Source organism: Sardina pilchardus, chromosome 19, assembly GCF_963854185.1.
Source record: "Sardina pilchardus chromosome 19, fSarPil1.1, whole genome shotgun sequence".
Classification (NCBI taxonomy): domain Eukaryota; kingdom Metazoa; phylum Chordata; class Actinopteri; order Clupeiformes; family Clupeidae; genus Sardina; species Sardina pilchardus.
This window is the reverse complement of record NC_085012.1, coordinates 27,983,946-28,000,961: the sequence shown is the minus strand read 5'-3', so window position 1 is coordinate 28,000,961 and position 17,016 is coordinate 27,983,946. Positions and strand designations below refer to the sequence as shown.

Below are 17,016 nucleotides of genomic sequence, written 5' to 3'. Positions count from 1 at the left end.
AGTGATCTTGTTTATCCACTAGGTGCCAGCATTTACAAATTTGGGTATTCACAGGTGTGTCTTTAACATGCAGCCTTGTAGCTATGGGACTCTGAGTCCAACAATCATCTAAAGAAAGTTGATGCAATTCCTCATAGACTACTGTTTGAATCAATCCTCTCTTACAGTTATCTTTAAAGTAATAAAGAAGAAGCTTTTTTTAACCCAGTTTAAAACAATTGGTCGTATCAAACTTAGAGGGTTCGACATGTGAGTGTATTAAAATGAAGACAAACATTTGATGAAGAGACAGTCATGCATTATACATTAGTGATCGTTATATAACACATAAATGGAAGTATGGGCCGGAAATTCAGAGAGGCCTGGTGAGAGAGAGAGAGTGAGTGAGAGAGAGAAACCCGGACGGTAACCTTCCTGTCTGAATTCCTAAACTGAAATATTATTGCAGAATGGCTTAAAATTCATCATGACATTGCATGATAGTATTACAGTATGACATTCCTTTGATACTTGCTGTCATTATTAAACACCTTGTGGTACTACAACATTGGTTATTTATTGGTTATTGCCACAGCAACAAAGCAAACTACCATAACATTTTTACAGTGTTTTCCTTGTCCTTGTCCTGGACATCCTTGTCCTTTCATAGGCTACAAGACCCCAAACAACCCCAAATGATCTCCAACCTCAAGCCTAAAAGACTGAAAAGTTTCCCAATGACAATGTTTTTATATTGTTCTTATATACTGGTTTTTCAGTCATACATTATTTTGTGATAAATACAATCTTCTGACAAACTGAGCTGCCATAGCAGAAGGGTATTTCTTATGGCATGTACATGCTTCCACAATAATCACTGGCACTCTGCAACATCTCCAGTCCTCATTTGTTGAAGCAGTCAGCAGGAAATGCCTTTCGTGTGTTTACGCTATTCTTTCCTGACCCAAATTTGCTCTTTGAATTCAGGCATCATAAGCTATACAGTGAACACAAAGAAAAGGCTATTCACATTTGGCAATTCACATTTATATTTGGCCTTCTAATATTCACCCTTACTTGTCATTGTGTTGAACTTGCCTCAGTGCTGTGATAAGCCTATGTTGGAGTGAAAAATAGTTTTAGTGATATCATGCAACTTAAAAGCAAGCCGGAAGCTTTAGGTAGATGCCCTGATAAGTGTTTTTTTTTCTGTGACAAAAACACTATAGAGAACAACTATTTCTTTATTTTCCATGACAAGAAATGTAATTTCCCCCATTTCTGATGCTATCTGTGGTTCTTAGCCCCAGCTGCGCGAGGCAGAGGTGCAGAACTCTTCCCCGGGGATCCTGAGCACTGGAGCGTTTTTATGTTATTATGCAAATAGATTATAAACACGCAGTGTACAGTAGCAGGAAGTTTGTCTCTCAAAGTGCACTCTGGATGAAACAGCATCTGAAGCCCATGGGCTGTAAACGATATGGCAGGAAAATAAGTCCAAATAACACAGCGTTACAGTCGTGGAAAGGATACCGTTGTGAAAAGACTGAAAGAACCTACCTTGTGGGTATGTGCGGTTTTCTGTTTTTCTGGATATTTGAGGTTGAATATGAAATTGTCAGACTAATATGGACTTGTTTTATGGTTTCTGCAAACATGTTCAAAATTCTGTTGCTGATAACGAATCTTGAGGCTTAGTTTAGTGTTTATTTTAAAAATGTATAGTTTGTAATAGATGAAAGCTGAATGACTGATTTAAAAGGTTATATTTGTCAGGTGACTCTTATTCTGTCCTACAGTTATGACAGTGATAGCTGTCACTCTCTTCTCATTTTTGATGGAAAATGCTCTCCTTATCTCATGTTTTCTCTTTGTTTCTACTGCTGCACTTTGCTCCAAAACATCTCCCATGTTCTTCCTCCACACTCTCCTGGTTAAAGGATGGGGTGTGCTGGTTCAGTACCCCTAATTCCAAAGTCGCTAACACCACAGCCAGATAGGGACAGATACAGCTTATCCCCCACGGCCCACAACCAGGTAATGCTTTACATGCACCCCACACATGCACCCCACACACACACGTACGCACACACACACACACACACACACACACACACACACACACAGGCAAGCAAACCACACACACACAAACAAACACATTCTGGCAAATATTTAAACAATATTCAAATAAGCTTGTGCGACCAGAATGAATGCTAGTCATTATCTCCACCTCTCTTTCCTGCTTTCTATCTCCATAGAAACAAGGACTTTTACCAGGACAGGTGCTACAAAACAAAACTGGTAATGTCTCGCCTGAGAGTGTGTATATTCACACATTATATAAGCATGCGTCAGATGCTCATGTCATAAACAAAAGTGTGTGTGTGTGTGTTTGTGTTTTCGTATATTCATTTACTTAGAGCAAACAAAGGATAAGATTGTGACTGCGCTGTACTCATATGAGAGCAGAAATGATGGGGACCTGCCATTTAAGAAAGGGGAGAGAATGAAAGTACTGGCTGAGTAAGTACATGCACATTGGTAAGAGACACACACACACACACAGATACCCATGGAAATACCCATACAGTCACAGTCCTTCTTGCATATGAGTGTGTGTGCTGTCTGTGTTTAAGGGCAGGAGAGTGGTGGACGGTCAAGTCACTGACCACTGGGAAGGAGGGGCTCATCCCATCCAATTATGTAGCTGCTGCCGAAAGCTTGGAAATCAAAGAGTGAGTTGTTTTCTCTCTCTCTCTCTTTCTCTCTCTCACACTCTCTCTCCCTGCCTCTCTTTCACTGTCTTGCCCAGAGGGTTGGCAATGGGAGAAAAACCCTCACAGCCTTAACCCGCAATGTCACACAATATTCATTCATGTTGCAATGCATTAGACATCCATTGAGTTGCTCTGGAGCATATACATTGATGGAGCATATACTGTACATTGATGGAGCATATACATTGATGGTGTTACAGATGGTTCTTCAAAGGCATGAGCAGAAGAGATGCCGAAAGGCAGCTGCTCGCTCCAGCCAACAAGCCAGGAGCCTTCCTCATCCGAGAGAGCGAGACAACAGCAGGTCAGACACACCGCTACAACTTACGCGCCATGTCATCGCTTAGCCACTCTCACAAGGCCAATGTCTATGGGCAACACGAACGCTAACGCTAGTTTTTAATCCATGACAGGGACATTTTCCTTGTCTCTAAGAGACATAGGAGATGACGGCTCTGACATCATCAAACATTACAAGATCCGCAACCTTGACTGTGGAGGCTTCTACATCTCTCCTCGCAACACGTTCCAAGACCTGACCAAGATGATCCAGCACTATAAAGGTGAGTCTTGCTGCTTCTCACAGATGGTCTCTCCTCCTTGTGCCTGGTGTGCTATGAGAGCCTAGGCTAGAAATCTAGACGCCATGTGGGTCTGGCTGGTCAGGCTAATGAGAGCCTTCTTCAAATGCAGGACAATCAAGCGGACTTTCCCGGAAGCTGGGACCGCCGTGTGTGAAGCCCAAGGTTCAGAAACCCTGGGACAAGGACGCTTGGGAGATCTCCAAGGACACTCTGCAGATGGTGAAGAAACTGGGCGCTGGGCAGTTTGGGGAGGTGTGGATGGGTGAGTTGCTGGGTGTGTGACAGGTGTCTGAACGTGGTTGAGGGAATGAGAGAATAAGAGAGAGAATGGACAGAGGAACTGAGAAACTGTGAGCAGAGTCAGTTTTGTTTATAGATGTTTACAAACAGCTTTTCTCCATCACATCTCTCTCTCTCTGTGCATGTGTATGCTGGGCAGTGGGAGGTGTCTGTAGGGGTATGGGTGGGTGCTTTGCTGTTTTTGGATCGGTACCATTGAGTCACAGAACTGAGAATAGTCAGTGAAGCAGACCACACTTCCCCTTCCTCCCGCAGAGCTGGCAAGGCCACAACCGCAGCGCACAACATGACAGAAACTACATGAAATGTGCCCATGACACACTCACTACACTTTCTATTCTCCTCTGTCCTCTCTCTAGGGTCAGTGTAGGTAGCTAGGAGTTGAAGTTATTATTTATAACGGAAAATAAACCATACTAGCAGACATGTGTATCACTTCAGCTGCAATGTTTGTTACTCTCTTCTGTTTCAGCGATTTACAACAAAACCACAAAGGTGGCGGTGAAGACTCTGAAGGAGGGCACCATGACTGTGGAGGCCTTCATGCAGGAGGCGGAGCTAATGAAGGGCCTGCAGCACGACAGGCTGGTCCGCCTCTACGCCGTGATCACCAAGACACCCCCCATCTTCATCATCACCGAGTACATGGCCAACGGTACGCACGCACACTGTCCAGTTGTAGTCTGTAGTAGTAGACAATCTGCCATCAATTTCAACTGATGAAACACACAAGCTCTGATTTCCCATACATGCAATCTGCTGAATTTCTAACCATGGAGTACCATCATAGGCCTTATTGAGGTCATGATGGTCGAAATAGCTAAAAGAGGGCACATACAGATGCAGCAAAGGTTGTACTTCCTTGCACCTTGCACCAAAACATCCCTGCATCTGTATGTCAATACAATGTTGTTGTGACGTTTGTGATGCCTTCTAAAGTGTACTTTATTCTCAGGGAGTTTATTAGACTTCCTCAAGAGCCCTGGAGGGAAGAGGGTGCTTCTGCCCAAACTCATTGATTTCTCTGCACAGGTAAGTAGTCACAGGAACACAGTGACATGGTTAGGTTATTTATTTACCACCTGGGACTTGTGTTGAATAGACACTGTAAACCTTTGTTAATCTGTCAGAACCTGGCAGGCCTGTGTTAACCTGTCAAAGTATGTAAAATAGGTGTTTGGTGTGAGTTAAACTGTGTGTGTGTGTGGGGGGGGGGGGGGGGGGGGGCTGTAAGTTCCCTTATTGCAACTGAGGTGGAGGAAGTGGAAAAGTGAAGCGCTGTCATGCATGAAGCGGTCGTAACTGTGTGCGTGGCTCTGTGCATGACAGATTGCGGAGGGCATGGCCTACATAGAGCAGAAGAGCTACATCCACCGAGACCTGCGTGCGGCTAACGTCCTGGTGTCTGAGAGCCTGCTCTGCAAGATTGCAGATTTTGGCTTGGCGCGTGTCATCGATGATGACATGTACACGGCCAAAGAGGGTAGGATATTCAGTCACCAGCAGCTCTCTGGATGGCTCATTCCCAGACTCCAAGGAGTTTTGAAAGCAGAACTGATTGAGCCTAAACAATGACTAGCACCATGTCTGTACAATCTGGACATAACTTATGTTAAACCATATGTATGGAATCATAGAAGATTCAATTAAGAAGTTAACAATTTATAGAAACAATTGTCTTTGTTCCTCAAGTGGCTATTTTTGTCTGTTCCACAAATAGCTGCATTTCATTGTACTGATTCTGTCCATCATGTTACGGTTACATGTTGAAGGGGCCAAGTTTCCTATCAAGTGGACAGCTCCTGAGGCAATCAACTACGGCTCTTTCACCATCAAATCAGACCTGTGGTCCTTTGGCGTTCTGCTGTATGAGATAGTCACCTACGGAAGAATGCCCTACCCAGGTGAGAGAGGCGGTCGTCTTTGGAACCACTATCAACGTTGCTGCTCCTTGTAAGGTTTATGTAGTTGGACAGTTGGATTGGTGAAGAAGGTGCTGGTCCACTGCCCTAAGAATGAACTCTAAACAGAGCCATTATCAGAGCAATGTCTGCCATCTACTGACTGAACCATGGAACTGGAATTATTTTTAAAAAGCTTGCCGTTTTGATAATACACTAGAATTTCATGTCATTGTCCCATGTTAATATGCAAAATATATTGAAATAAGTGTACGAGTAACTAGACATACAGGCGGTCTTTTGTCCTTGCTCTAACACCCCCTCCCTCCCTCCCTCCCTCTAGGCATGAGTAACAGTGAGGTGATGGCCCAGGTGCAGCGAGGCTACAGGATGCCCTGCCCAGAGAACTGCCCTGCCGAGCTCTATGACGTCATGAAGACCTGCTGGCGCCCAAAGGCAGAGGAGAGACCCACATTTGAATACCTGCAGAGTGTCCTGGAGGACTTCACCACGGCCACAGAGGGCCAGTACCAACAGCAGCCATGAGAGGGCAGCAGAGAGACAGGAGTCTGTTCAGAGCCATACTCAAGTCTGCACTGGGACAATAGTACAATTGTTGCACTGGTAGTGGCGCCAATTCTTTTTTTAGATCTGAAGTTTTGCTTGTTACCATGTTTGTATCCAGTAACAAAAACAGTAGAGATCAGATAGTCTTTGGAGAGCCAAAATAGCCTAGCAGACATAGTGAGAAATAAAGGCCTGTCAGTTTTTCATAGTTCCATATTTAAGAACCCTTTCTGCTTATGTTTATACAAATTTGAAAGCTGTCTAATTGTAATAAAATGTCTATTGATAAATGTTTATCAAAGGAAAATATCTTTGTTGGCTTTAGTCACATGGGTTATGCAGGGTTATACTCATCACTTCTTAAAACAATGTAAAAAAAAAAAAAAAGATCCAAGTGTATTTTGTTTTTAATTAAATACAAATCCAATGTAAAAGGTTAAGATTAACAATTTATTAAAACATGTATAAAAGCATCTGTAGTCCATTTAAAAGAGTTAAAACCACAGTGCCCCAGTGGCTCAGACAGGCTTCTTCTTCAGTGATGCAGTGGACCTGACGGTGCGTTTGAGTGTGCGGCACAGCGTGGCGCTGCGTGGCGACGTCACCGACTCTTTAATGTTGGCCAGGAGGCCGCGGCGGGTCCTGGGCGGCTCCACGGGCGCCTGCGAGAGCTTGGCCAGCTCCTCCCGCAGAGAGCTCATCTCAGATGCCTTCTCCGTGACGTCGCACTGCAGACGCTCCGTCTCCCTCTCCTGCAGGAACAGAAGGGGTTAAAAAGGGCTTTTTAAAAAAAAAAAAAAAAAAAAAAAATCTAAACAATTTACAATACTGAAGACTCATTAACTATATATATTAACTAACTATAGGATAATCATAGTGTTCACCTGATATGCCAGTTTGTTCTGTAAAGTTTGAACCAGAGCGAGCTTTTCCATAAAGCTCTCTCCAGCCTCTTGCAGTGTGTCATTCAGCTCAGAGATCCTACTCTCTAGGGTCACAATTAGCTGGAGGAGGAGAAGAAAAATAATGTCATGACAAAAGGAAAAAGCAGAAATCAAGTTTCTCAGAACACTAGTATGAATGCAATTCTCATTTCAACTGTATTTTCCCACCTCTTGCTTTTCACAGCATAGTTTCTCCACCGCACATCTCTCCTTGTAGAGACGTTTACATCTCTCAGCATCTAAAACAGAGGGCCAGTGAGTGATTATGCAGATTCTGTACTAGAATGAGTCTTTTGGTGGTAGGGAGAGGGCTGTTTTCACTACAGCTCGTCAAATACACACACCTGCATCTGGAGTAGGGTTCTCTTCATGCATGGTCTGGGTGAAACGGTCCTGGGTGGGGGTGAACAAACAACCCACTCTAGAACCGGATTCAGAGCGACGCAGTTTCTCCTCCACCTCACTCAGCCTGGTCTTGAGCTCCTGAGTGGAACCAGGCCAGAACAAGTTAGCGCGCACAAATCGGTTATGCTTCTACCTCTGTAGAACACTGCCTTTTGCTTATTTGGGCTACCTTCTCCCGGTCCTGTGCAGTGTTGTACTCCTCTATGGGGATGTAGTCCTCCTCCACTCTCTCCACAGCGCACTGGTAGGCATGCTCTTTGAGGGCGTCCTTATACAGATCAAACGTGTTCTCCAGCTTTTCCTCATAACTCTCCTTCAACTTCGCTATCTGCCCACTAACAACACATAGGAAAGACACAAGTCAAGTACGTTGTTAATGATCACTTGAAACACTTTAAAGTTAGGGCAAAAAAGAAGAAATCCAACGCCTGCTGAAGCTTTCACATTAGCATATGCACACGTGCGCGCACACACACACACACACACACACACACACCTACCTACCTATGTTGCTCCTCACTGTCCATGAGCTGTTGTAGCATAGCATCACCCATCTCTTTGCGGATCTGAATCTCTTGCACAAGATTCTTCCTCCGTTCAGCAAGCAGCTTGGTCCGCAGACTCTCAATAATGCCAAGCAACTCCTTCAGAACCAGGCGAGTAGACAAGAGGCGGATCAGGCAAATAGAAAAAGTAGCGTCAACAAGGCAGGAATGTGAATTGAGAGAAGGCATATACATCTAGACTCATTTCCCTAAAATTAAGATGAGTTCACTGGACGTACCACGTCTTCGTCCCTAAAATTAACTTTGTCCCATCAATGACTTTGCCGCACCACACCCACATTAACTGAAACAAAAGGCACGTACATACAGACAGGCAAGGGCCTACCTCCTGAGGCAGAATGGACATATCTGCATCATCGTCCCCATCCAGTAGCTCTTCTTCAGACAGGTAGTTGTCCACAGCCTGCTGGTCAATCACCCCATTTTTCACCAGTGGTTTGCCATCTCGTCCAACCAGTCGGGGAGCCAGAGACTCAAGAGAACGTGGTTGAATCACTTGGACCACCTGCATTACAGTGGTCCAAGTGGGAAATAAAAGCAGAAATCAATACTTCTGCTTTCACTTAAACTATTACAGGAATCCTATCTCCACATTGCATTTACTAGTAGCCCATACAAGTAAACATCTGATCTGTACAACATATGTGTATAGTACCACCTGCTGAGCAATAGCGGAGAACTTCATGACATTGAGGGTCTCGTCGTAGGTTGATGCACACTGGTTGATGTTGACGATCATGGAGGCCCTCCCCCTCCCACAGAACACACCCTGAAAGAGTCGCGTCAGCTTGCTCTCCCGGAACGGGACGTAGCCACTCTTCACCCTGAAAACATCCAGCGGGCGCACACACAGGCAGAGAACAAAAGGATGGCCTAATTAATCAATTATTTTACACAAACATACTGGCATTTGTGGGCGCTTTTGAGTGGAAACCAGGTGTGCCATGCTGTTGGAGGTGCAAACAAATGCTGCATCACCATTGAAATCACATTGGCAATTCAATATTGTTTGCACCTCCAAGTAGTCTGTGACGTAAGTTTATGTGAGAGAATGGGCCCACTGAGCTTAGCAAGTGCATCTTGTACACGCTGCAAATCATCTTAGAACAAAATTTCCATTACATCTGTGAACTACCACCACAAGACCTCACTTCTGAAAATCTGAAAAGCAAGCTAGAACATTTCTGAAGAGTAATGTGCACTTGGGGATACCCATTGCTTCTCAGTGCTGCGATGCATTTCCCGAGGATGAGCAGAGAGGTGTTGATGTTTCCTGCCTCCTTCAGACGCTCCCCAAACGTCTTGGTTTTGTTGCAGCGCTCAGAGCCGGCGAGGTCACACAGAGAGAGCCTGAAGGAGCGCCGGGCAGAGAGATGGGAGGTCAGTTAAAGGAACCGGGTCACCCTGGTCCCACACCTACCTCCACCTCACCCGCAGGCCCACTCACTCAGATATTCCTTGGACATCATTGCCATCAATCCGCAGGAGTTTGATGGTGAAAATACTGTGGCTGAGGGACAAAAGCAAAACAGGAAACAACTCAGCAGGAATTCAAGCAATTGATCGTGCCATGGTACAGTATAGTAGGAGCAGAATAGCTGTACAACACAAGAATCAGTATCAGAGATGCGTGTAGTTTCGTGCCTTCTGCTGGAAGACTGGTTCATCTTCGTAGAAGCAGCACTACGGTTCTTATTCCCAACGCGTAGAACCCTGCACGCCTCATCGGAATTATGGATATTCACCCATTTTAGATCTGCAAGAAACATGCAAACACAGACACCACAATGAAACAGCCTGCAATGCAATTGCAGAGAATCATTCAATGAAACATATAAATGGAACGTGAGGCTAGCAGACACCTCGGACATAAGAGTTGCCATTGCTGTCATCACACACACGTAGAGAAGGGCGCTTCTTGGTCTTTGAGGAGTTGTTTAAATGCAGTAGGTCATAGACCTGCTCATTATAGATCTCATAGAAAGCTACCCACACACAGAACTGGACATGTATATCCTCTGCAGATGATTCTTGAAAGCAAAGAAGAAATAAATCAAAAGGGAGAATAAACAAATGAGACAAGTGTTTACACACAGGCTGAAGAAAACAGAAATTATTCTGGAAGCCTCGACTACCTGTTTGGTCATACGAGATGCTGGAAAAAGACAAACTAGAGACAGACGACGAGGAGCTGCTTCTTGACCTGCCAGTTTTCTGGGGCTCAGCATCAGACTAAACAGACAAGCACACTACATTCAAGTACTACATTCAAGTAAGCTGCAGAGGTCTAAAATGATCTAACATTTCTACATGCATAATGTCAATTACACATCAATGTGATATGTGGTATTTAAATGTTGTGTGAGAGAAATGAACCTCTCGAAGAACGCTGAAGAGAGAAGCTTTGTTGAGCCTCTCGACCTTCAGCTGGACTGAGTCAAGCCTCTGAACATCACTTCCGAGATATGGCTTCAGGTCCATGACAACATACTGACGACCACTGATGTGCTGAAATACAATATCCAATGCCCGAGGCAAAATACCAGGATCCTTGGCTGAGCCTGGGATATCACAGATCAAATACATTTTAGACCATTATACAAACAATGGTCCCTATAGACCAAATGACATTTAAACAATTCAAATAATAATAAATAATAAATAAACCACACATTTCTATCTTACCCTGGATAGTGTGGGTCTTGCCTGCATTGGTTACTCCATAACTGAACAGCAATGCATTTTTCCCTTGTAGAAAGTCCTGCACCTGAGACCTAACAGTACCATCAAAGACCTCTGCTTGGCCCACCTCAGGCGCAAAGATCTGAAGCAAACACAGAAGGAGATATGCTATTTGAAGAACATAGTCAAAGTCGCTCTACTCTCATACTAGAAAGGAGGAGCAGGCCTACCTGTGTGAAGCTGAACTTATACATTGATTGGCCGATGCCTTTTTCACTGTTTTTCATAGAGGCAGAGCCTTTGGGTGCATGAAGCACAGCAGTCTCCGAATCCTCCAGCACAATACAGCCCTGAAAGAGATAAGCCAAAGACGCTGGTGACGAGGTGGCTGGCCACGGGTGGCGCCATAAGCCAGGATCACGGCGAATGCAGTTGTGTACCCACCTGGTCCTCACCACTGTTCTGCTCCTCTTTAGAGAACGGCCTCACCCTCAAATACACCCGCAGCTGCTGCTGCTCTGGACCATCAATCACTTCACTCTGTGGCAACAACATGTAGAACTTTGAATCCAGCACACTTTAAAAAGACAGTATTCCTAAAAATGTCCATCATTGAAGGCAATCATTTCATCATCTATTCCAGCTGAGCTGACAAACGTGGACCACCTTCAGTATCTCAAACTTGAGTGTATTCCAAGTAGATGGTGAAGTGACAAGTTAACCCAGAGGATGTGGTAATCCTTCTAAAGGAAGAGCTCTTCGGCTTTGTTTAGTTTAGAGACTGAAACAACCAGGCTATTCCACGATCAGGTTTACAAGTTCCTCTGGGTTACCGGACCTTCATTTGCCACTAGAGCACCTACTACCACTACGGAGTCATGGCCTGGTGATGAACAAAGCCCCGTACCTGCATAGAGGCAATGGAGGAGATGCCTGAGAGTTCTGGTAAGGCCTTGTGGCACGGTTCACATGGTCCACACAGGTCATTACAAGTTGACTCCATTGCCTCAAGGTGATTTCCCTCCTGTGTCAAATCCATAATGGTCTGAAAGAAAAATCACAGGATCTCGCAATCTGGAGTAACAATAAAATGCCATGGTTATGTGTTTGCTTGCTGAACTTACCAAGAATTTACAACACCTTTGGTCAAACAAGCTTGACAGTATTCAAGAAAATGGATTATTCTATTTACTTTTAGTACGTCAACTTGAAAAATTCACAGGAGTGCATACAAAATACACAAACAAGCTGAGCTCTCAAGACACCAACTCTCAGCCATCAGATAGGTTTAGGTGCATACTCCATCAAATGCACCTGTCAAATTCCAATTGTCTTCTGGTAGACTACCCAATCCAAACGCTCGATTCATCAAACTCATTAGAACTTTCACCTGGCTTAACTCAAGCTTGCCAGTGCAGAGCAAGGACAATGGACCAGTCAAAAAGGTGTGGCCAGTCCACTTCCTCTATATATATTCATTCATTATTCAATATCCTATAGATCTATAGAGGGCACAATGAGATGGAGTAAAATGAGGGCTATATAATCAATTTATGGGATGACCTTGGGTTAACATTAAGGCCTTAGAATAGGCAAACTCTTATTTTCAGACATAACGACTGGCAGCCTGCAAATATAGTGTTCATCTAAAGCCTACCACTGACAAACTTTGACAACATTTGGGAAAGATTCTTGAAAGATTGTAATCTTCCGAGTAAAGGTTGAATGAGGGGCATTAGTTAAAACCACAATTGTTCCAAGAATCTCTCCCAAATCAAAGTACGTCAGGGTAAGGTAGGCTTTAGACCCATTACATCCAACTGTGTAGAGGCATAAGTGATTTACCCTCTACAATCCAAGCTTTGCTTAGATCTCCACTAGTGGCCATGGTTTAATTTGACATTAACAAATACATCACCCTGGACTGCTCCAGATAGGTTTATACACATTGTGCACTATTGACTGGTCATTGTAACGGACTTGTCATGTGAATAACACCATTGATATGATGCACTGAACTTGCATTGTCAATGCTGCAATCATAACAACTTTTAATTGATAGCTGTTCATGACAAGGAATTTCTAGGCACCTTGTTTCTAATTTGGTTGCAGGCTTTCTGAACACTACAATATGTAGTGAGATGTATTTAAGATTAGCTTCCATAATTTATCATTGTAGTTGTGAATGATATTTAGACCATCAGTAAATAGATACAATCTGCTATTAAGATTCAATTTAAGACATCCATGCCTACATTACCATTTCAGGTGAGAGTACCCATACAGTTGAACAGAAACTCATAAATAGGGCCCCAACTGATATCTCCCTGGTCCTGGAATTTGTGCATTATTCCCATCTCCATTTAAACACAATTATTCAAAGGCATTCAGTTTATCAAATCAGTAGTGCTCAGCCAACCAGTGCCATTATTAAGTCAGTTGAAATGGCATGGGGAAAGATTAATATTATGCACAATAGAAGAAAGCCCAGCAATGGGACCAAACAATCATTCACATAATAATCTACAAAGTTCGATCACCACCACACCAGTAGAGCAATTGAAATAACTAAACAGACAAATGTTTTCATAAAATGTTTTCCAATCTTCATTTATTGATGTTTGATGGGTCCTGCTTATGCGTCAGCAATTGTGACCTCAACCTCTACACCGGGCTCAATGCTGATGCTGGTGATCTGTTTGACAATCTCAGATGGACTGTGCAGGTCAATCAGACGCTTGTGGATGCGCATCTGGAATCTATCCCAAGTCTTGGAACCCTCACCACAGGGAGTCTTGCGGGTAGTGATGCGCAGGGTCTAGAAAGGAGGGAGGTGAAGGGAGTTGAGTGATCATGTCTTTCAGCAACATTTTTTCACCACATACTTCTCAATTTCAAGTTCAGTTTAACCAACATTTTAAATCTCTTTTTGTTTGAAGTCATGGATGCACGAATCTTACCTTAGTTGGCATACGGACAGGTCCCTTCACCTTCAGACTCTTCTCCTTGGCGCCACGGATGAGGTCCGCGCACACTGTTCAGAACAAGAGGTTGGTTAGCAATGCACTAACGAGATGGTAGCCTACATTTACACTGATGAAGGCTCAGAATAGCGTATGGTGTAACTCATTCAGTATTTCGTACTAAAAATGTTCATCCTCATAGCCTGTATCAAGCTCATTAACAAGCTAATCAAGTCAGTAATGTATTTACCCTTCTCCAGCGACTTGACGTTACGGCTGGTCAGAGTGATCCGAATGCGGTGAATGGCCACTTCGGCCTCCACGGGAGCCTTACCAGTATCCTTGTAAGCCTAGAATAAAACAAGAGTTCAAAATACAAACTTTAAGTTGCAGTTGGTTAAGGACAGACGAGAGTACATTAAATAGTATGGCTGTCCACACCAGCGCTACAGCTACACTATTTGGCTGATGCTTTTAATCCAAAGCAACTTCCAGCAAGGAAAGCAATCAATGTAGACTACGATAAGTGTGTAAGTCAGTGTAGAAGTACGTGTTAAATTGCTAAATTACACACAAAGTCCATAAGCATTTCAACATCCATTAATTAGACCTCACAAAGCGCTTGCTGGACGGCGCGTAAATAACCCAACGGGGCTGCTGGTGGACTAGCTAGCTAGCAAGCTAGCACGTGTAGTTGCTTACAGTAAACGTTGTAGAAGACAGTAATGCATCAGATATGAAAAAGCACGAAATTGCGGGATTATACGTAACAATGTGAAGAAGATATTTTATTCTCACCATATTTAAGGTTTCCTGACCGACTTATTCGTCAGATTTCGTAGCGAACAGCGGTGAGTCAGGAAGCTGTGTACACAGTCCTCACAGGTCCGATAGAAGAGAATGGTTGTAGGCCTGAGCTGGGTTTTATAGACCTCATCCGGGTACTAGCCCACAACCTTTGACATCTGTTCGTCGGCGCTTGTTCAAGGGAAAGTAGGTACGTCTGTAGCCCATATTGCCACCTACTGTTGATTAGGCGTATTGTCATTCAAGTTTTTGACAAGTTTTCTCCTATGGTTTTCTCCTTGGTAGAGCATGAGCATATCTATGGGTAGAGCCAGCTATAGGCTACTCATCAAATTGTGTCGAAAGTGTACACGTTTCAGTTAACAGTTAGTTGACTCAGTAAGGTCAGTTAATTTTACAACAATAATGTCAATGACCTTCAAGTGGTGTAGCGTACATGTTCGAAATATTAGTAGTATTCGGTAATATCGCAACGATTAATTTGTCACCGTGTTTATTACAGAAGTAGGCCTAACTCAAAGTGGCTCAAACGGTAAAGATGGAAAATTTGTAGTCAGTGGCGCACTCTAGTGGCAGACAGACGGTACAGTTTAATCTGCACACAAAACAGATATTTTAGATGGAGGGAATGAAAACTCTGACATAGCCTACGATATCATTTAATTTGATAAAAGGTTGCTCAGCAGTTGGCCGTTGGTTTGTATGGGTCATCCAGCACCTGCAGCAGAGCGTAGACGCCCGTCCGAATATAGCATATCCACCGTCAAATGATTGTCGTCAATCAACCATGTAAAGGATGTAGGCCTACTGTCGGTCACCTTCGTCAGTGATCCCGAATAATGTAAACTACTACACGTCCGCCTTCAAGGTAACCTCTTCACCTTTCAACAGTTCAGGCGCCCTGTCTGTATAGGTATCAAGGTGATTTGTGAGAGGGCGCATGTCTCTGGAGTGCTCAATATTCAGTGAATAACCGAAGTCAGCGACACAACGTATCGGAAATTATAACTTTGGCAGGCTTCACGTCAAGGTGTCTACGCTGTGCTCATGCAGATACTTGAGACCTTGAGCTATGGCGATTGAGTACTGCATGCACCTGCTCTCTGCCAGTGGTTCTGCGCTCCGGTAGATGTCATTTTGCAGATGTTTCCAGCAAATTCCATTACTTTGTTATCGGTGTTCTGATCAGCCAGAATTAGTATGGTAGCTGCAGTCACTCGGATAAGGTGTTTATGGTGTAGGTGCGCGGCATTCGGTTCTGCCCAGAAACTTTGTCAGTTTGTTCTTAGAACATCTCTTCACCTTTTTCACGGCGACAGTCTCATTAGACATTTGTAAACTGGGCCGGGCCAACCAGAACCTCTCAACAGTGTAGTTCGCTCCAGCGAACGACGGACGATCATTATCTGCTGCCAACTCGTGTTAGGACCGCTAACGTGAGGATCCAACAGTATAATTGACTGTAGTTTTGTCTGTAGTTGTTTGTCACGATCACTTCATATATTGATGACTTTATGTATCTCATTTCATCCAATGACATCGTCCCTTGTGATAGCATGCCTCTGGTTGATATATCATTGGATAACTGACTGCCTAGACTCGTGCGTAATTTAGTGCGTAATGCGTAAAATGCGATACACATCACCAACATGTAACACAAAGGACACACCTGAAAAAAGTAAGTATTGCATACATAGGCAGACATTATAATCCTTCTGTATGTTTATTGAGTTTCAGTACACTGTAGACAGTAACACTGGACTGGAGGCTGCAGCTCTCCTCACATAGCAGCAAAGGTCTAAACACACACCTGGCTCACCCAGCCAACAAATCATCGGTCAAAACACACTTCTGGCACTCCTTGCCAGTCACTTGTCAGAACCCACTCCTGGCTCACCCAGCCAGCCAATAAATAACCGTCTCTTTGGATGATGTCACCGGGAGGAACTCCAGCAGAGACTGCAGCGTTGAGTTCTACCTTACACACTCTCACACAAACGCGCACACACACTCACACACTCGCACACATAGATATATATTTTTATATATATTTATATATATTTATATATATATGAATCATACGGCCTATATTCATACAAATACAACAGTAGTTTGTAAAATACATTTAAGTAAAATATACAAGATTAGCAACAGAAGTTCATTGTCACAGGATGGCATTACTGAAATATGATGAACACCGAAAACAAAAACATTGATTACAAGTCGACCACGACAACTGCAACAATGCACGAACGGTAGCAACTTGATGGCTGGAATGCCATCTGCTTGTTTCCTCTTCCATCCCACTGTTCTTCTCCATCACCATCCTCCTCATCTCCCGCGGCAACCTCTGGCAGCCTCTCCTCCTCAGTCTCATAGCAAAGGTAAGAGATCAGAGGGCCTCTCTGCCCATCGCCATGGTAATGCAGAGCTCCCAAGCAGGCAGGTGTGTGAGAGAATGACGCCAAGTTACAGGCAAGTCACAGTACAACAGACACACAAACAGACGCACAAACAAACACACTGACCTTTAGCACAGTT

The 17,016-nt window shown here is 43.9% G+C and overlaps 4 protein-coding genes and 1 non-coding gene across 6 annotated transcripts in view; 1 reads left to right on the top strand and 4 right to left on the bottom strand.

The window, feature by feature from the left end:
• Positions 1 to 1,396: 1,396 nt before the first annotated feature.
• LOC134065684 (tyrosine-protein kinase Lyn-like) lies at positions 1,397 to 6,415 on the top strand. Of its 2 annotated transcripts, none has more exons than XM_062520669.1 (13): positions 1,397 to 1,546; positions 1,920 to 2,016; positions 2,238 to 2,280; positions 2,400 to 2,502; positions 2,616 to 2,714; positions 2,957 to 3,060; positions 3,170 to 3,319; positions 3,450 to 3,602; positions 4,113 to 4,295; positions 4,596 to 4,672; positions 4,970 to 5,123; positions 5,413 to 5,544; positions 5,885 to 6,415. In XM_062520669.1, exons 2-13 carry the CDS (start codon positions 1,921 to 1,923, stop codon positions 6,085 to 6,087), a joined length of 1,497 nt encoding a protein of 498 aa, XP_062376653.1. In that variant the 5' UTR covers positions 1,397 to 1,546; position 1,920; the 3' UTR covers positions 6,088 to 6,415. The 2 variants fall into 2 exon arrangements, with proteins under 2 accessions (XP_062376653.1, XP_062376654.1); XM_062520670.1 differs by having other exon boundaries at positions 1,401 to 1,542.
• Positions 6,416 to 6,497: 82 nt separating this feature from the next.
• Positions 6,498 to 11,991, bottom strand: zgc:56231 (uncharacterized protein LOC406257 homolog). Its single transcript, XM_062520668.1, has 19 exons — positions 11,830 to 11,991; positions 11,613 to 11,750; positions 11,150 to 11,245; positions 10,936 to 11,055; positions 10,709 to 10,847; positions 10,400 to 10,584; positions 10,159 to 10,255; positions 9,886 to 10,053; positions 9,668 to 9,779; positions 9,471 to 9,533; positions 9,236 to 9,373; positions 8,682 to 8,847; positions 8,349 to 8,528; positions 7,962 to 8,101; positions 7,627 to 7,792; positions 7,397 to 7,535; positions 7,221 to 7,291; positions 6,993 to 7,112; positions 6,498 to 6,860 (listed from the first exon to the last, which is right to left on the bottom strand). The coding sequence occupies exons 2-19, from the start codon at positions 11,742 to 11,744 to the stop codon at positions 6,627 to 6,629; spliced, it is 2,466 nt and encodes an 821-aa protein (XP_062376652.1). The 5' UTR covers positions 11,745 to 11,750; positions 11,830 to 11,991; the 3' UTR covers positions 6,498 to 6,626.
• A 1,297-nt stretch (positions 11,992 to 13,288) lies between these two features.
• Positions 13,289 to 14,621, bottom strand: rps20 (ribosomal protein S20). Its single transcript, XM_062521637.1, has 4 exons — positions 14,467 to 14,621; positions 13,919 to 14,018; positions 13,666 to 13,739; positions 13,289 to 13,523 (listed from the first exon to the last, which is right to left on the bottom strand). The coding sequence occupies exons 1-4, from the start codon at positions 14,467 to 14,469 to the stop codon at positions 13,341 to 13,343; spliced, it is 360 nt and encodes a 119-aa protein (XP_062377621.1). The 5' UTR covers positions 14,470 to 14,621; the 3' UTR covers positions 13,289 to 13,340.
• Positions 13,803 to 13,873, bottom strand: LOC134066629 (small nucleolar RNA U54). Its single transcript, XR_009936461.1, has one exon. It is a non-coding gene; the product is annotated as a small nucleolar RNA U54 (small nucleolar RNA).
• Positions 14,622 to 16,209: 1,588 nt separating the features above from the next.
• Positions 16,210 to 17,016, bottom strand: part of plag1 (pleiomorphic adenoma gene 1) — a 9,932-nt gene continuing 9,125 nt past the window's right edge. Inside the window, exon 3 of the mRNA XM_062520667.1 lies at positions 16,210 to 17,016. This exon is cut by the window's right edge and continues 3,536 nt beyond it. The gene's annotated coding sequence lies outside the window, so the exon portion shown is untranslated.